Below are 20,568 nucleotides of genomic sequence, written 5' to 3'. Positions count from 1 at the left end.
TGGAAGCCGCATCAAAACGGTCTTGAAACGACGTCCAGTCACCGCCAGCTGCGATGGACGCACAAGCCGCATCCGACGAAGTTTGGACGAGCCGGAGGTGAAAACTGGCATGGGCGCTCCCGAAGACGCGCTCGGTGGCATCGCTGCAACAAAATGGCGCCCGGGTGCTGTGTCGCGGTCAAAATGGCGCCCGGGGGCAAGATGGCGGCTGGAAGCTGCGGCGCGTCTGTTGGAAAATGGCGCCAAGTTCAAGCGTGGCGGGAGGAGAGATGGCGGGAACCGCCCGATCCCGCTCCAAACAAGTGGTGTGTGCGCACGCGGCTGGGCTCCCACCTCGGACATCGTCGTGACGAGACGTGTGGCCGACTGCAGCAGCTGTCCAAACTGGCAAGTTGAGGTGCAGCTTGTTTTCTGGGACAAGAAAGCTGCGCCTACAGTGACGTCACTGCCACTTAGTGGAAAATGGCGGTTGTTGTTGTTGTGTGTGAGCGCGTGTGTGTGAGCGCATGTGTGTGTGTGCCTGTGAATGTGTGTGAGCGTTACAAATGTATGTTTCGACACTTCACGTGGCCTCAAGGTGCACATGGCCTGGCACAAGCGTCGTGGTGACGTCACCGTCACTTAGTGGCGAATGGCGGTTGTTGTTGTGTGAGCGCGTGTCTGTGAGCGCACGTGTGTGTGAGTGTGTGTGAGGCTGTGAGTGTGTGAGCCTGTGTGTGTGAGCGCATGCGTGTGTGCCTGTGAGTGTGTGTGTTCCTGTGAGTGTGTGTGAGCGCGTGTGTGTGAGCGCATGTGTGTGTGCCTGTGAGTGTGTGTGCCTGTGTGTGTGAGCGCATGTGTGTGTGCCTGTATGTGTGTGTGATCGCATGTGTGTGTGCCTGTGAGTGTGTGCGAGCGTTACAAATGTATGTTTCGACACTTCACGTGGTGGCCTCAAGGTGCAGCCCCCTCCTCCTGCATGAGATGGCTGGGCTCCACGGGGCGTTGTCCGAGCTCTCGACAGGTGAGTTCCTACGCCTCGTGGCCGACTTTGACATGGCGACGAGGGTTTGTGGTTACTTCTGACACCAATCGTTGTGATGTAGAACCACTCGGAGACGGGACTTCATGTAAGGGCTTACGCCGTTTATGAAACACTGTTAATACTCACACTCTAAACTCACACCAGAGGTAGGTGTACTCTACACTTGCTCCTTCCCATGGACCCCCCCGAGCTCTACTCGTCCGAACCTCGGCTATCTCTGTGGCTTCTCTCACTCTTCTTCTTGGTTCTTTCGGTAAAGTCATCACGTAGAATTGAAATAATAAAATAATAAAAATAAACCAATAAAATAATTCTCGCGACGTTTCGGCCACAACGCAAGCAACCGTCCTCAGGTGAAGAACAGGTCTGTCAGAAAGACAGCGTCTGAATGAACACCACCAGGCTTGGCAGCGTATATTTAAGCTGGGTTGGAGGGGGAAGAGCGCCTTGACAAAGGAATTTGCTCTTCCCCCTCCAACCCAGCTTAAATATACGCTGCCAAGCCTGGTGGTGTTCATTCAGACACTGTCTTTCTGACAGACCTGTTCTTCACCTGAGGACGGCTGCTTGCGTTGTGGCCGAAACGTCGTAAAAATTATTTTATTATGTTTTATTTGTATTATTTTATTATTTCAATTCTACGTGATGACTTTATCGAAAGAACCAAGAAGATGAATCCCTGCAGTCACGAAAGAAGCTTTAAATCGAAATTCTCTCACTCTGACCGGGATGGCGGCTCATCCAACACGGTCTGGCCGAGGAGAGAAGACTCCCCACTCACTATCAGCCGCCTCTCACAGCCTGCTTCGAGCTCCACTCTCGGCCATCTCTTCGAGACCTCTTCCAGCCGATCCACACGTCACGGGGGGTCCCTCTTAAGTACCCCCTTACAATCCCCGTGACATGACGTCATCCCCCTACTACATGACGTCATCACGCTACTCAACATATATTTAAAAAAACAATACTGATGAAATGCTTTTTCGATTTAAAGATTTCGTGACTGCAGGGATTCATATTATTGGTTCTGTCGGTAAAATCACGTAGAAGGGAAATAATAAAAATATGAAACAATAAAATTCTCACAGTAATTTTATTGTTTATATTTTTATTATAATAATAAAATAATAAAAATATTAAACAATAAAATTCTCACCCTAATTTTATTGTTTATATTTTTATAATAATAATTAAATAATAAAAATTCAACAATTACATTCTCACGACAGCTGTGGTTTTCACACCTGATGATGATTGCTTGTGTTGCAATCGAAATGTCGTGAGAATTTTATTGTTTTATTTACATTATTTCCCTTCTACGTGGCTTTACCAAGAATATGATGAAACGAGCTTGTTTGCCCGTCCTAGGACGGAAGCTGTAATATTTACGAAACATTTTAGCAGAGTATAATTGTATCTTGTGTAAATTTAATAGCAGTGAATCTTGCACAAAACGAAGTCATAAAACACTTCACTGCAGTTCACTGTAGCACTGTATTAAATGCAGTGAATCTTGCACAAAACGAAGTCATAAAACACCTCACTTCATGTCACTGTAGCGCTGTATAGAACTGACATTCAAATTCACTGCTCTGATACTTTATTATCTTCTGCTTTCGGTCGCTGGGGTTGAAATAAATTGGAAATCAATAGAATATCTGGAAAATCACCGAGAAATGTCTATTTTAGCATAATGTAGAAGCATAAATTAGACTTACCTTGTGTCTCAAATGCTGAAGAAATAAATAAAGACACCAAATCCACTTTGTTGCCAAATATAATTATTTATTAGAATCATTTTCAATAAAGAAACGTCCAACTTAAAGCGAATTTGTGAAAAAATAAATGTCCGCCTCGACCTTCTGTGCGAGTGTAAAAATCCACCCGCTGCCTCGGCATGTGGAGTGACGTCACGCGCGTTACACACAGACATGCTTGGCTCATTGCAGTAGCAATAACAGATCGAGGTCTACAACCTGCGGCTCTTCATAAGGACTGCTGCTTTGCGACGCATCATCTACTAAGCACCACCGTCTCCTGTTCACCACGCAGCGCATTGCGGCTCTTGAAAAATAGACTTTTTTTCCTGGACCGATTTTTTTACAACGAAGAATGTCTGTTATTGCTATACGGGTTACCCACCCCTGTTCTATACCTATCTTGCAGGATGGCATAGTGGTAGAGTGTGCTACTTGCATCAGAGGATGTCAATTCAAACTGAGGGTTGACTGAGCCCTCTGGTGTAGATAACGTGTGGACCACTTTCTGGGAAAGTGATTGCCCTCTGGAATTCCTTGCCCCCGCCATAGGAATGTAGAATTTCCTCCGCGTCCTCTGGGCTGTTAAACGGGAGATGAGCATCACTCGTTTATGAGCGAAGCCACTTTCACTCTCGGCGTTTTCATGTTTTTTTTTCATTTGGTTCGCTGCCCGACCGGCTGTCCAAGTTCTCGCTGTCGTTCAAGGCACTTCATGATAATTATGAATTTGTACGTAACTTAGTGGTTGTGATAAAGAGTGAAGTTATTAAAAGTGGTGGTGTTGCTATGGTGACAGTAACACAGATGGGAGTGGTTAAGGGTTTTGAGGTGGTGATATGGGGAGTGGTCGGGGTAGTGATAGTGGTAGTGATAGGGGTAGTGATAGTGATAGGGGTAGTGATATGGGTAGTGGTAGGGGTAGTGATAGGGGTAGTGATAGTGGTAGTTATAGTGATAATAAAAATGAAACACAAAATACAATTCTCACGACGTTTTGGCCACAACGCAAGCAGCCGTCCTCAGGTGAAGAACAGGGCTGTCGGGAAGACAGCGTCTGAATGAAACACCACCAGGCTTGGAGCGTCTATTACCGAAAGAACCAAGAAGATGAATCCCTGCAGTCACGAAAGCTTTAAATCGACAAACAAAAACAAGTTTTACATGTTGTAATACGCGAGTCGAGAAAGTCGAAGGAAGAAAATAAAATACACATATAGGTGCACTTCAAACATTCAAGCTGTTACATTTACCGTTCGTATTTTTCTACAATCAGCTTTAGCGTTACTGACACTTCGTTTTTTTACATTTGCCCTTGTTGTTTAGATGTAGAATGTGAAGCCGAGAGCCTTGTGCCCTTTCGTGTGCAAAGTCGGCCAAATCACAGGAGGATCGGTCTCAAAATGACGACGCGATGATAGATAACAAATCTACGCACGCTGACGATAGGTGCAACTTGAAAGGCGGCTCGGCGAAACGCCATCGTCACATCCGTTGCATGAACGTCACCATCAAAGCAGTCTCGTTCCCCCTTCCGCCCTTGAGATGCGCGAAGCTTCAAAGCTCGGAAACACGTCCTCTTAGCACAACGATATCTGAAAATGCGTGGACTTTACAAACGTAAACATTCGTTTACCGTTAAACTAATTGGCGATACTTCTCATCATTTCCAAACCTGCCCTCTCCGCGTCTCTATCTTTCGCCGGACCCGGCGTTTCCGAAGGTGGTCACCGACCCGGCGGCTACGAGATGATGCAGTTCTTATTCCTGCGCCGGCTCTGCTGCTTCCTCGACATCGCTGGCATCGTGATGAAGTGTGGTGACCGCCCGCCGTACCCCACCGTCCCCGCCACCGTCCCCGCCGCCATCGCCGCGGCATCACCGCCGCCGCCCTCGCGGCACCGCAGCGACAGCACGAGCACGGTGCGCGGGATCGGCTGCCCCAGGAAGAACCCGTCGTCGTCCGAGTCCGACGAGGAAGACGAGGAGCAGGTGGAGCACCAGTCGTCCGAACTGTCGTCCCGCCCGTCGTCCGGGTCGAGCGCCAAGTCGTCCGGCGCGTAGACGGAGCGCGGCGGCGCCTGCGGGTGGCCGCCCCGCGCCCCCACGTCCATCTCGGACTTGCGCCGCGTCAGCCGCTCGCAGTCCTCGTGCGCGCGTGCCCCCGGCTCGTCCTCGAAGCGGCGCCGGCTCCGTTCCACGGCCGCGGGCTCGTGCAGCGCGTTCTCCGAGCGCGAGCTCCGCGGCTCGCGTGAGCGATGGTAACGCCGCCGCCGCCGGCTGCGGTGGCGGGGTCGCTCGCTCGGTTCCAACTGCGCGAGGAAGCGCGGCTGCGACTGGGAGCGGAGCGCACGGTCGCAGCCATGGAGGGGAGCCGGCTGGGAGGGGCGGCCCCGCTCGTGCTCGGAGGGGCGCCGGCTCCAGCGGAGGCCGGAGCGCGACTCGGCGCTGCGGCAGCGAGAGGCGGAGGCGAGGGGGCCCGCCGCGCTGAGATTCTCCGCCGAGCCGAGGCCGCACCCGCCGCCGACGGACTTGGACGGCTGGTCGGGCGATTTGCCGTCAGTGTCCACCGAGAGGCCTGGTGACGTTAGAAAAAATGTAAAGGAAAAGGGTTTAATTAAAAAAAAAATGTACACGTGTTAATAAAAGGAGAGCTGCAAAACTGTCAGTATTCTTGCATCGGCTGCGTACACCGCTGTGATTTTTATGGACGATATGAATTTGAAATCGTCAGCCCCTTCTCTTCAGACAGGGGCGCGTGTTTGAGCACACATCGCCGCAGCCTGTCAGTGCAGGTTGATGAAAGGGAGGCAAGAAGGTGATGTAAACAACACGTAAACACTAACGATGCCAGGCAGGAAAACTACACAAACCATAAACAGCACATACCTACAAGCATAAACAACAACGCAAGTTGGCCAGATTGGGCCACGTAGTGACACGCCACGTACGATGTTGCTATGCGCTTAAATCACCAAACACATCAGCTGTCCTGACAGAACGACTGGCTGTTGACCGAATGACTGACTGACTGACTGAGTGACTTACCGACTGACTGACTGAGTGACTGACTGACTGAGTGACTGACTTACCGACTGACTGAATTACCGACTGACTGAGTGACTGACTTACCGACTGAGTGACTGACTTACCGACTGAGTGACTGACTTACCGACTGACTGACCGAGTGACTGAGTGACTGACTTACCGACTGAGTGACTGACTTACTGACTGACTGACTGAGTGACTGACTGAGTGACTGACTGAGTGACTGACTGACCGATTGACTGAGTGACTGACTGAGTGACTGACTGAGTGACTGACTGACTGACTTAGTGACTGAGTGACTGACTTATCGACTGACTGACTTACCGACTGACTGACTGAGTGAGTGACTGACTGAGTGACTGACTGAGTGACTGACTTACCGACTGAGTGACTGACTTATCGACTGACTGACTGACTTACCGACTGACTGACTGAGTGACTGACTGAGTGACTGAGTGACTGACTGAGTGACTGAGTGACTGACTGACTGAGTGACTGACTGAGTGACTGACTGAGTGACTGACTGACTGACCGAGTGACTGAGTGACTGACTGACTGAGTGACTGACTGAGTGACTGACTGACTTATCGACTGACTGACTGACTGACTTACCGACTGACTGACTGACTGAGTGACTGACTGACTGAGTGATTGACTGACTGAGTGACTGACTTACCGACTGAGTGACTGACTTACCGACTGACTGACTGAGTGACTGACTGACTGAGTGACTGACTTACCAACTGACTTACCGACTGACTGACTGAGTGACTGACTGACCGACTGACTGACTTACCGACTGACTGACTGAGTGACTGACTGACTGAGTGACTGAGTGAATGAGACGAATCGGCACGGTATGACGCCTGATCCCGCTGACGTGACGCCTTGACGACAGCGGCGGCGGCGTCTCTTAAAGCGCCAGAAAAATCGGCGAGAGCCAAAAAAGACGACAGCGTTCTGCCGTGGTCAACAAGACTAGATCTGCTGCCGACAACCCATTTGGAATCGACCGATCAGCCGACCGATCAGAGATATGTCTGAATCGGTCCCAGGGAACCTCTCCCTACCTGCAACCAAGCTGCGCTGACCAACGCGGTGAAGTGTGACCGGCACGGCGTGGAGATCGGTATTGGATTGATTAGTGGATGTAAAATGCCAAGAGTTGTTAAGAGGCTAAATGTCCAGCCCTTTTGTAAATCCACTGCTGGATGAAGCCCCCCCCCCCCTCCCTGCCGTGCTGGTCATGGGGGCGACGTGAATCTGAATCGTGATGTAGAGTGTGACATGGATATTCATCGTTTCGCTGTCCCGAGCGTCTCTCGCGAAGCATTCTTCTCGATCAAAACCACTCCCGTTCCTTGGCACGCGGCGGTGCGTCGCACAAACGCACGCCCACCGAGAATCGACCCGCCCACCCAGGCCCACCTTCCCGCGCACACCTCGCGACCGCGAGAGCGGCCGTCGCCAACTTAAAAAGGAAGCGAACGAACACACCCTAGATATTCCCTTTCGCCCCTAGCCCAACCGCGTCGGCGACGACTAAGGCGCACGTGCATTGTCACGTGCGCGCTCGTCAAACGCGTGACGCGGTTTCTCTCGGGCGGCTCTGTTGACCGTCGCACACATTGCCCAGTGCTCATCTGACATCCGTGCCGACTTTGTACTTAGCCCATCTCTACCCGAGCGTGACGATGCTCTCACGTGATGGCTGTTACTTACAGCCGACAGGAAGAGCTTGGCCAGTGGAGGAAGGGGAAAGAGAAAGAAAACAAAACCCCCAGTGAACATCGCTCACCGGTGCTGTCGGAGTCATGCGGCGACGCCCATCCCACGTCTATCAGCCCCCGCACGGCCACGCCGAGCCGCGAATGTTGCCGCGGCTCCCTGCCGCTGAAGGCCGCCGCCGCCGCAGCCCCCTCGCGACATCCCTCATGGACGCACGACCCCGGCGAAGGAGACGGCGGGAAACTCATCTCGTCCGCTGCCTCGCGGGCGGCCTGCCGGACGCCGCCGCCGCCGCCCCGGGGGCCATCTTGTGTCCGCTGCCGGCTCTTGGGAAGGCCGTACGGAGGGTGGTCGCGGTCGACCGGCGGGTTGCCGCCGGCGCCTCCCATCGCCGCCTCGGGGGAGCTCCTCCCGCAGCCAAACGTCACCGAGCGCCGCGTCGGGAAAGCCCGGGGCTTCTTCGGAGTCTGGTCCGGCTCGTACGCCGACATCACGGCAGCAGCCGCGCCGGCGGCGCCTCGCGATGACGACTCGGCATAGCCGCGGAATCCCGGCACGCGCTCGGCGCGTTTGCCGTCGGCGCCGGCAGCCGCGCGAATTTGACGGCCGGGCTCGTGCCGGCGCGGTCCGTAGGCGGCACGCGGAGAGAGCAGAAGGGGGGGAGGATGCGGGCGATGCAAATTGCCACTAAAGTTTCAATCGTATCGCGTTGTCTTAGCAAGAGTTGTCGTGTTCGCCGCCACCTGCAACCCACCCCCCCCTCCCCAGTTATAGACAGCCAGACAGTACAGAGCCAGTGCATTGACACTGCATTTACAACGTGAGATTCAACACGTCCGTAATGCAGCCTCACTGTGGCTCTGTGGAAGGAGGAGGAGGAACGCCAACACGACGCAAACTCTCTCTCTGCTGAAGCCCTCTCCTCGTGACCAGCAGCAGCAGCACCATCAGGACCTCCTCGACATCGGACAGACTGCCACCATCAAGGGCAAGCACGGCACCGTTACAAAAACAACGAAGCGAGCGCCGCAGAGACAGGGGGGGGGGGGGTGGGGGGGGGCAAGCGGCACGGCTGGCGAGCCGAACGTGCCCACGGCGATGCCGCTTACTGACTGAGTGACTGACTGACTGAGTGACTTACCGACTGACTGACTGAGTGACTGACAGACTGAGTGACTTACCGACTGACTGACTGAGTGACTGACTGACTGAGTGACTTACCGACTGACTGACTGACTGAGTGACTTACCGACTGACTGACTGAGTGACTGACTGACTGACTGAGTGACTTACCGACTGACTGACTGAGTGACTGACTGACTGACTGAGTGACTTACCGACTGACTGACTGAGTGACTGACTGACTGAGTGACTTACCGACTGACTGACTGAGTGACTGACTGAGTGACTGACTGACTGAGTGACCGAATTTCAAGCCGGAATGACCGTACACGCGGCAGCGCGGCTCCTCCGCCGGCGTCTGCGGCCCCCTCACCGATGTGCCGGTGGCGGCTCCGGCACGCCGCCGCCGCCGCGTGCTGCGCCCGCAGGCACGGGCAGCAGAAGGGGCGCCCGTGCTCCATGACGTAGCTCCGTCCGCCCAGCGCCACGTGGCACTGGGCGCAGCTGAAGTGGCGCGTGTGCCAGTGGCGGCCCTCCGCCTCCGTGCACTCGTCCGCAAAGATGATCTGGGTTTCGGAGGGGTCGGGGTGGAGAGGGGAGCGGACGTGGGTGTTAACGCTCGAGACGCTGTCGGAGTAAGGCTGAGGCACCCCCCCCCCCCGCCCCGCCCCGAAGGTCCGTACGGTTCATAATTTCTTGAGACGGAACATTCTGGCGAATTGCCCGATGATGCTGGATGCAATTACCAGCGAAACGTCACAGTGCTGCTAATCCTGCATAATGCACGGGCATATGTAGTACTAATCACATTCCTGCATTTCCCATATCCCCTCCCTTTGATGCTGCTAGTCCTGCATAATGCACGGGCATAAGTAGTACTAATCACATACCTGCATTTCCCATATCCCCTCCCTTTGATGCTGATAGTCCTGCATAATGCACGGGCATAAGTAGTACTAATCACACACCTGCATTTCCCATATCCCCTCCCTTTGATGTTGCTAGTCCTGCATAATGCACGGGTATAATTAGTACTAATCACATACCTGCATTTACCATATCCCCTCCCTTTGATGCTGCTAATCCTGCATAATGCACGGGCATAATTAGTACTAATCACATTCCTGCATTTCCCATATCCCCTCCCTTTGATATTGCTAGTCCTGCATAATGCACGGGCATATGCAGTACTAATCACATACCTGCATTTCCCATATCCCCTCCCTTTGATGCTGCTAATCCTGCATAATGCACGGGCATATGTAGTACTAATCACATTCCTGCATTTCCCATATCCCCTCCCTTTGATGCTGCTAGTCCTGCATAATGCACGGGCATATGTAGTACTAATCACATACCTGCATTTCCCATATCCCCTCCCTTTGATGCTGCTAGTCCTGCATAATGCACGGGCATAAGTAGTACTAATCACATACCTGCATTTCCCATATCCCCTCCCTTTGATGCTGCTAATCCTGCATGATGCACGGGCATATGTAGTACTAATAACATTCCTGCATTTTCCATAAATATGCTAAATTCCTCTTGATATGCAAATTATTTTGTCGAAGCGCCCTTTCCCCCCCTCCCAACCCAGCTTATATATATGCTCCAAGCTCGTGTGCTGTTTCATTCAGACGCTGTCTCCCCGACAGACCTGGTTTCACCTGAGGACGGCTGCTTGCGTTGTGGCCGAAACGTCGTGAGAATTATTTTATTATGTTTTATTTTTATTATTGTATTATTTCCCTTCTACGTGATGACTTTACCGAAAGAACCAAGAAGAAGAAGTGCTACTCAAATTGTAAATGTTGTGGTTTCACGCTTCAACACACCGGTGGGCTAAAGCAGTGGACTATTTTGTCTTTTGTCAACGTGACACTTTTTTGCTGATTGGCCGTGTCGGGTGGTGGAGGGTTACGACACATTTATAAATAACGCGATCTAAACCCAACAATGTTGATTATGAATAATATTGGTCGCGAAAGCCTGCTACGTGTTAAAGGGTTCAGTGTTATTTGGTGTAAATCTAGACAGTAACTCAATCAGGTGAGGCAGCCCCCCCCCACCGTTCGAATTATAGAATGCTACCGAAATGGACAGGAGGGATATAATAGACACAACGGCATGAAGATATTGTGAGAAAAGAAAGGAAATCAACGGAGACAAACTTTATGGGATTCAGTGGGGTGAGAGAAATGCTGATGGGGTAGACATCAGACAAGATGGCTTGGATTGTTGTATTCATCGTCTTGTGTTGCAGATATCAGGATTTGAACATGGAGCTGACAATTAAATATATATATTTCATAATTTCTAGAGACGGAACATTTCGCATGCGAGGGTGTCCAAGCGAATTGTGCGCACGTTTGATGCCCTGAGCTTTATGCCCTGCGGCGACGCCACTGGGAGCGCAGATTACATGCTAGAGGCCGGGCTCGTGACGCCTGAAAGGGCTCGCTGGTCTACTCGGGGACCCAAGTGGTGCCGGCAGGTAGCGGTGGGGGCGGTGTGGGGGGTGGGGGGGGTGGGGGGTGGGGGTGGGGGGGGTGGGGGGGGTGGGGGGGGTGGGGGGGCGGTGGGGGGGGTGGGGGGCGGTGTGGGGGCGGTGTGGGGGGTAGGGGGGGTGGGGGGTGAGGGGGCGGTGTGGGGGCGGTGTGTGGGGGGCGGTGTGTGTGGGGGGCGGTGTGTGTGGGGGGGGTGTGTGGGGGGCGGTGTGTGTGGGGGGGTGTGTGGGGGCGGTGTGTGGGGGGTGGTGTGGGGGGGGCGGTGTGTGGGGGGCGGTGTGTGTGGGGGGTGTGTGGGGGCGGTGTGTGTGGGGGGTGTGTGGGGGCAGTGTGTGTGGGGGGTGGTGTGGGGGCGGTGTGTGTGGGGGGTGTGTGGGGGCGGTGTGTGTGGGGGCGGTGTGTGGGGCCGGTGTGTGGGGGGCGGTGTGGGGGGGGCGGTGTGTGGGGGGCGGTGTGTGTGGGGGGTGTGTGGGGGCGGTGTGTGTGGTGTGTGTGGGGGGGGCGGTGTGTGGGGGGCGGTGGGGCCATCGTCACGACCGCAATCGCCACCGCTGCTCCGCCTCACCTCGTCACACGCGCCGCAGCGCGGCTTGAAGCGCTCGTCGTGGTGCCGCCCGCAGTAGAGCTTCCCGTCCGCCAAGAAGTAGATGAGGTCTACGAGGAGCTCCCGGCACGCGGCGCACACGAAGCAGGCGGGGTGGTGCCAGCACGGGGGGTGCCCCGCACGCGACGCGAACACCGCCACCTCGCCTCCGGCGATGCCGCCGCCGCACTGCGGAGAGAATGGGCGCGGGGAGCGGAGGAGGGGAACGCGGAGGATTTGCTCGTGAGTCTAGAGAAGCGCTCTCGCTTGCTCGCTCGCCCTCTCCTCCCCGCGACGACCGGTCGCTGCACGGGCGCCGTGAGCGTTGGCGCGGTTGCCCGCTGCGTTTTCCGGGTTGTGCCCGTGGGGGTGGGGGGTGGGGAGGAGGGGGGGACAGGCGGTCAGTCGTGGCGGGGATCGACAGAGGGCCTTGACTGCCGAAGCGGAGAGCGTGCGCGGAGGGGAGTAGCGCGGGCCGAGAGGGGGAGAGGTAAAGAGTGCAGGGGAGTAGCGTGAGAGGAGGGGCCGGGGGGCAAGTCCACCGAGCACGTAGATCTCTCTTCTCCGCCACCGCCGCTGCCGCCCACCCCCCCCCCATCGCGGCGCAGCGGCGTAGAGCATGGCAGCGCGTACGTTGCTGCCGAGTCGGGGGGGGGGGGGGGACCGGTGGTCAAAAGCACTCGTTGTCCTGGAGGACCCGGCAAAACAAGCCCAGTGCCAGCGAGCGAAGGAGTATCATCATCATCATCAACATGTTGGGAGTATAAGACACCCCAGAATGTAATACGTGCCCCCAAACTTGTGCCCGGCGTCAATAAAGTTATATAGATTAGGTCACACGCAGACACCTACCGGATTGAAAGATGCACCCCCAACTTTTGTGCGACCCATCATATCTGGATTCCAATGGAATGGCGCCCGACTCGCATAACGGACACCTCGGTCGAGACCCAAACATCACAACCTCCTGACGGCTTTCATATTCCTCTTTCTCAACACACATTGGTGTGCCCGTTAACCACGTCAGCACATCAGCAGGCCAATGCAGGCCCCGGCAGTGCGATTGTGGCAATGCAAATCGCGCGGCCTGGACACGTTACCTGCTCGCACGTCGCGCCCTCCAGGGTCGTGACGGGGAAGGTCTTGACGGCTCCCAGGCCGAGCGCCTCGCGCCTGCGCCAAGCGCTGAACTGCTTCAGCTCCTGCTTCTCCTCCTCGCCCAGAGAGCTGCAGTACCCCACCTGCGCCGACATCGCCACCGCCGTTTAACGTCAACGACACCGAAAAGGAATGTTCCGCTACGATCGTCAGCAACGCCGTCGCCGACGGATGTCGCCCATCGACAACAAGGCCATCAATGGGCACCATCGACGCCACCACCATCACGTCCATCAGTGACACCGTCAAAAACACCAAAGGCATGAACGCCACCGATAACTACGACACCTCCACCACCGACAACGAACTACCAATGACAACCTCACGACAACTAGCTATGTACGATGCGACAGAAGTTGAACACCATTCCAAGCGCGGCCACCAAAATTCACGCAAAGATGGATTCGAGGATCCACCTATGAACCGCCATTTTCTGTCACTCTACAACCCTGACTGACGTTGATGCCCCTTAAATACACGCCTGCCCTAACATCTCCGCATGACAAACCAATTAAATAACGCACGTCCCCCATTATGGGGGGGAAATCCTCAGGTGGCACTTAGAAAACTCAATTACACTTGCAGGCGATATGAGCAAGAGGCATCCACCACAAGCATCCCTGTGAGGCCTACACAGGATGCTGGGGCAAAGTGGCATTCGCCTGCACCTATTACGGGGAGGTGGTGTGGCCAAGCATCAAGCCCGGGTCACCTTTGTCTCCTCAGTGGCGATGTTTACACACCGCACCAGGTACTCATTTGAGGCCGAGTCGACCTAGGAGAGGCCCACGACGGGTTCAGATAAATGTCACTGGTGTTGGCGGAATCGAACCCGGGTCGCCAGGTTCATCGCACAGTGTGCTAACCGTTACACGACCGCTCATCATATACACACCACCTACACCCACACGCACGCAAACATACGCACGCACACACACCACCCACGCACACACACCATGCACGTACGCACGCACACACACCACCCACGCCCACACACCATACACGTACGCACGCACACACACCACCCACGCACACACACCATACACGCACACACACACACCACCCACGCACACACCACCCACGCACACACAGCATAAACGTACGCACGCACACACACCTCCAACGCACACACACCACCCACGTACGCACGCACACACACCATCCACGCACACACACCATACACATACGCACGCACACACACCACCCACGCACACACACCATACACGTATGCACGCACACACACCACCCACGCACACACACCATGCACGTACGCACGCACACACACCACCCACGCACACACACCATACACATACGCACGCACACACACCACCCACGCACACACACCATACACGTACGCACGCACACACACCACCCACGCACACACACCATGCACGTACGCACACACACACACCACCCACGCACACACACCATGCACGTATGCACACACACACACCACCCACGCACACACACCATACACGTACACACGCACACACACCACCCACGCTTACACACCATGCACGTACGCACACACACCACCCACCCACGCACACACACCACCCACGCACACACACCACCCACGCACACACACCACCCATGCACACACACCATACATGGACGCACACACACACCACCCACGCACACACACCACCCACGCATACACACCACCCACGTACGCACGCACACACACCACCCACGCACACACACCATACACGTACGCACGCACACACACCACCCACGCACACACACCATACACGTACGCACGCACACACACCACCCACGCACACACACCACCCACGTACACACACCATACACGTACGCACACACACCACCCACACACACACACCATACACATACGCACGCACACACACCACGAACGCAGGCACGTGGCATCATGCGGCCTGGCAATCGGCCGGATTGCAGATCTCCCACCTGCATGAAGCGACACGCCCTTCGTGCGAGGCATCTGGCTTCATCGTCATCAGCAGCAGCAGCTCAGAAATGTACTTTCGCTGAAGAAAAATCATTTGGCTAAGACTGCAGGATTGTCATTCCACGCGAGCGTGGGAGGGAACGCCGTGCATGTCGTGCCGCCCCCCCCCCCCCGACTCCCGGGGGACCGTCACCTGGTCGTCGGGCGGCGGCAGCTGGCGCAGCAGCTGCTCCATGCGGTACTTCTCTCCGGGGCTGTTGACGTACGGCACGCGCTCCTCGGGCAGGCAGCGGAAATAGCGGTGGACCTGCGACGGTCATCGTCAAAAACAGGGAAGGGTTGTTTAGTTAACGTCTATTTTGTTGTTAAATGCAGGCAAACGAACAAGATGGCGTGGGAGCAGATTCCAGGTGGTGGATTCTGGTGTCCGTGTATATCCGCACAAGTCAGTCCGCTCAAGGGTTTGCGCTCAAGCACAGCGTTATTTCTATGCATGTATATGCATACAAAGGGCTGGGCAGTAGCGAGAACGCGACGATGAAGGGCGGCCGCAGAAGGCAGGAAGCTACCTGCTCGGGCTCGAGTCCTGGCGGGACCCACGTGTACTCCTCAAGGGCGCGGCACGGGTCGTCGTCGTCGGAGACGGAGTTGCGCTGCATCTCGTGCGCCACCTTGCCCACCGCCTTCTCCATCGTCGCGCCGCCCGCAGCGTCGCCGCCCTCCTCCCTACGCGGGCGACAGCGGACGCACGCGGGGGGGGTTCAGCTTCGACGTTGGCACGCGGCTCGGCACGCCGGCCGCATGCGAGCTTGTGCAAGGGAGCCGCGGTGAACCCGCGAGGGGCCCCCAGGCCCGAGCAGGCGAGGGGCTCCCGCAGCTTCATCCCGCACGGACGGCCCCGTGGACATGTGTGGCCTGCCGCTCTTGGGACGGCCCGCAAAACGATACTTATCCATCAGCGGCTGCTGCAGGGGAAGGTTTCCACTGCAAAGGGCACATTTTGGTTGCATAGACGATCGGGGTGCCGTGCGTTGGTCTGCCATGCCAGTCGAGTCGCCCTTGGAGGAGAGTTTCTTCGCTAAACGGGCTTGATTCGATTTCGATTTAAAGCTTTCGTGACTGCAGGGATTCATCTTCTTGGTTCTGTCGGTAAAATCACGTAGAATGGAAATAATAAAATAGTAAACATAATTCTGTTTCAACAGACCTGTTCTTCACCTGAGGACGGCTGCTTGCGTTGTGGCCGAAACGTCGTGAGAATTATTTTATTATATTTTATTATTTTATTACTTCCATTCTACGTGACTTTACCGAAAGAACCAAGAAGATGGGCTTGATTCGGTTAATGTGTGGCCCTCCAAAGGTATATGTAGTACTAGCTTTACTACCCGGCTTCGCCCGAGACTTGGATTCTTGTCTTGGATTAATACACGGCCTAAGCGGAGAGTTGGGGGGGGGATGCGTGACGTCGGAAGGCACACTGCATGACGCTGCCACATGCGGGTGACATGACAGATGTGACGTCACCGCTCACTTGCCATGCAAAATATATCCATTATTGCGCCCCCCAAAATACAAAAGTCTATTTTTATACTTTTTGTATTGTGTACAGTCTGGAAGCTACCCACGTGCCAAATGTCAAGTTTGTTGAATGTTGGGAAGTATGCTAAACATTTTGAACAGGCACACATTCACAAGTAATGAAAAGGGTTCCTCACCCCTGGTTCGTTGTACTTCCCCCGCACCTCCGATTAGCACGGTTGGCGACGTAGGGTGCGAAAGAAGTTCAACATACATACAGCACATACAAGACCACCGCACATATGGGTTTAGTATGCTGATCAAGTGGGTTTAACAAGTAGATCGCATCGGTGTCGCACACACCAATCGAATGGGGTTTAGACCACCGGTTGTTTAACACAAAGATTCCAAAGGATTTAATAATCAATGACATGGGTTCAACAAATCCTTTGCTTGGGTTTAGTATCACGATCAGGTGGACTTAAACCAACAGTCGCTTGTGTTTTACCCAACCGGCAACGTCATTTTAAAACAATTTACAATTTGGGTGTGAGCGTGTCATGGTTCCTTCTGTTATACATTCCAATCATGTGCAATGAATCCACTAATTCCATTTTTATCTCTGTAATTACAATGTTGTTTTCTTGCATAATTTCACGTGAACACATTTGGGCCGTGAGGATTTGCAGGGGTTGGTGTTAGACCCCAGATTATGAACCAAAAACTATTTTTTGGTTTTACCAGGTACGGCCCACAGAGCTATATAGCTCTTTTTCAGAAGCGACTTGGCCACAAATGAAAGCTCAACAAAGTGGCTTATTGCGTGGAAATGCATAGCAGCCAAATACTTCTAAATGTGGAGGAGAAAAACCGGAGGACCCGGATAAAAGTGCACGTGACCACGGGGCGAGATGGAGAGACACGCAAACTCCAAATATACAGCAGGTGTCAGGGTCGGGATCGAATACAGGACATCCTGCGTACCAGGCGAGGGAGTTAACATTTCTCGACACAGCCTCCAAATGAACCCCGCGTCAGGTGGAGCGAGCTGTGGGCAGTGTTCAGCAGACAAGAGGCGAGCCGGCATCATGGATTATCCATGAATCCCTGGCACAGCTCCCAGCCACACGGGGAGGCTTCAGAGTTAGCTCTGCACTACAGCTGGCCTTGATGAGCCAGAGGTTGAACAAAGGTGGCAGGGACCGGGGGGATGTGCGGTGTTTCGCTGGTGATACGATAGCTGCTGGGAGGCGGGGGGGTCAGAGGCTGGGGATATAACACACACACACACTGATATACAGTATAACACACACACTAATATACAGTGTAACACACACACACACTAATATACAGTGTAACACACTAATATACAGTATTACTCTTTGGTTCTTTCGGTAAAGTCACGTATAAAGATAAAATAATAAATTTAATACTAGCATACGACGTTTCGATTACAACACAAGAAATCGTCATCAGGTATAAATGGAATAGAAACACAAATCTATTATACTTAGAAATGTAATGTAATACAACAGAGAGTCGGATAACATAACAGTCAACACCCTACCTGGTTGATTACGTTCTTCCTGAGAATGCTACATTTGAGAGAGAGATGAAAATACAGAACCAGAGACATATAGACAGACATATAAGCAGAGACAGATATCACAGAGATACATAGAAAGAGACAACACAGAGACACACAGAGACACAAAGTGAGAGACGCACAACATAGACACACAGACAGACACATAAGTAGAGACAGACATCACAGAGATACATAGAGAGAGACACACAGAGACACACACAGAGAGAGACACAACATAGACACACAGACAGACATGTAAGCAGAGACAGATATCACAGATACAAAGAGAGACAGAGAGACGTACATAGGCACACATGCCAATGTGAGCCGCCAAAGTAATTCTCCTCACCCGAGAGCGCCGTCGAAGGAGAAGAATCGTGAAGCTCTCTCCTCCTCCTTTTCCTCCACCTCTTCCTCCTCCTCTTCCTCCACCTCCTCCACCTCCTCCTCCACCTCCTCCACCTACTCCACCTTCTCCTCGTCGTTTTCGTCGGTGCTCAGCTGTTGATGATGCTGCTGCTGCTGATGATGCTGCTGATGCTGCTGCTGCTGATGATGATGCTGCTGATGATGATGCTGCTGCTGATGATGATGCTGCTGCTGCTTGGCGGACTTCTCTCTCGTTTAAAGCGATCGCGACATTCCACGGGGTGAGGAGGGGGAGGAGGGAGGGGCGCCCTCGCTCCGTGATCCAGAGGAGACACTTCCACGACTCACGAGATGATTAACGAAACGCCTCGCGAGCAATGGGCGTGAGTCAGTGCGTGCTGCTCGTCTAACAAATGTCTATCAAGTGTTGACTTTACCGAAAGAGCCAAAGAGTAAATGTATACCAATCGGCGAAGGCTCCAATAAATTCGTGGGCAAGATTCTGTGGTCAAAAGAAAGATTTTAATACAGTAGTATACCTGTGAGTGTGTAGATTCGTAACATTATAGACCCGGCGACCCGAGTTCGATTTCCACGAGAATCGCTACGGCAGTCGCTGCCCCCCCCCCCCACACACACAGGATACAGACAAAGATCCCCCGTGTAGCCTGTGAGACTGTAGGGGGCAAGTGCTGTTAGCGAGCACCTGTGAAGGCCGGCACAGCACAGGAGGGGGTGGGTGGCCAGCACCACGCCCGGCCGCCTTTGTCTCCCCAGTGGCGATGTTCGCACAGCACACCAGTTACTCGTTTGAGGCTGAGTCGACCTAGGGGAGGCCCAGGACCGGTTCAATATAATCGTCACTGGTGGTGGCCGTGAGCGGGAATCGAACTCGGGGCGCCGGGTCCGTAGCGCAGCGTAGCGCTGACCGCTGCACCACCGCTCCAAAGATCCCCCATAGAGCTTTAACCCGGCGACCCGAGTTCGATTCCCGCTCACGGCCACCACCAGTGACGGCAATATTGAACCGGTCCTGGGCCTCCCCTAGGTCGACTCAGCCTCAAACGAGTAACTGGTGTGCTGTGTGAACATCGCCACTGGGGAGACCAAGGCTGCCGGGTAGTAGAGCTAGTACATATATAAAACATTGTTAATTTGTGTGTGATGGAACACATGGGGTCATGGTTGGAAGAAAAAAATGGTTATCATTTAGATCAAGAATGCTGCACTCAATAAGACGAGGGCGTCTCTACAGCTCACACGTGTGCAGGGTGTAGAGAGACACTGCACTCGTTACAAGCCCAGTGAGATGAAATGGCAAGAAATTGCTTCACCTTTGCATGCCCTTACGTCCCGATTCAAGAGCCGAATGGCTCGGGACTAATACCAAATAAATGAAACTGCACTGCCCCCTGCTGTCCACTAGAAGCATGTACACATTAACATATATACACGGTATTGGTCCAGAAGACGTTAGTTTGTGTCGTGATGTATACAGTACTTACTATATCTAACCTATACATCAACACATAAAGGCTAATATAGTGCGGTACTGAACGGTTTCCACGATGTTCATTGAGAGCTCATGCCAATTACATTTGTAAATCCCAGGAGCTTAATGGGCCACAGTCTGCTGTGCTGATGAGACTCAAAGTGGAATCCATTTCATGTTTTGCTGTTGAAACACAAGACATGTGAACGTAAGATCAATGCACATGGTGATGTACGAATGGCTTCATATTTTATTTAAAATGTCAATGTATATGCTACTGAATGTTTGTGTCCCCTATAAGTTGTCACCTGCAGAACAAATCATTTTAATTTCTGCTGGGATCGTGACCGTTCGTTGTTCTGATGGTGGTAGGCATAATGATTTATCGGAAGAAGACACCTCCTACCAAATCTTGATTTGAAGCTTTCGTGACTGCAGGAATCCATACTTTTTGGTTCTTTCCGTAAAGTCACATATTTATAAATAAATTAAAATAAAATAAATCACGTTTCGATTACAACACAATCGATCATCATCAGGTGGGAAACCCACAGCGAGAATTGTTTTCCTTCCTACTGCTGATGGTGATTGATTGTGTTTCAATCAAAACGTCGTTATTTGTATTATTTTAACTAGCTGTACTACCCGGCTTCGCCCGGGACTTGTATCCACCACGGCCGGCCGCCTTTGTCTCCCCAGTGGCGATGTTAATACGCCACAGCAGTTACTCGTTTGAGGCAG

The 20,568-nt window shown here is 53.4% G+C and overlaps 1 protein-coding gene across 1 annotated transcript; it reads right to left on the bottom strand.

The window, feature by feature from the left end:
• Positions 1–4,523: 4,523 nt before the first annotated feature.
• Positions 4,524–18,282, bottom strand: LOC133362630 (prickle-like protein 2). Its single transcript, XM_061581546.1, has 9 exons — positions 18,271–18,282; positions 17,347–17,394; positions 15,427–15,579; positions 15,051–15,164; positions 12,870–13,010; positions 11,752–11,958; positions 9,009–9,245; positions 7,628–8,168; positions 4,524–5,359 (listed from the first exon to the last, which is right to left on the bottom strand). Exons 1-9 carry the CDS (start codon positions 18,280–18,282, stop codon positions 4,524–4,526), a joined length of 2,289 nt encoding a protein of 762 aa, XP_061437530.1.
• Between the last annotated feature and the right edge of the window lie 2,286 nt (positions 18,283–20,568).

This window comes from Lethenteron reissneri, unplaced genomic scaffold (genome assembly GCF_015708825.2).
Source record: "Lethenteron reissneri isolate LAM-NWPU_2019-01 unplaced genomic scaffold, ASM1570882v1 scaffold_1558, whole genome shotgun sequence".
In the NCBI taxonomy this organism is placed as follows: domain Eukaryota; kingdom Metazoa; phylum Chordata; class Hyperoartia; order Petromyzontiformes; family Petromyzontidae; genus Lethenteron; species Lethenteron reissneri.
The sequence above is the reverse complement of the archived record's forward strand: the minus strand, read 5'-3'. Positions and strand labels throughout refer to the sequence as shown.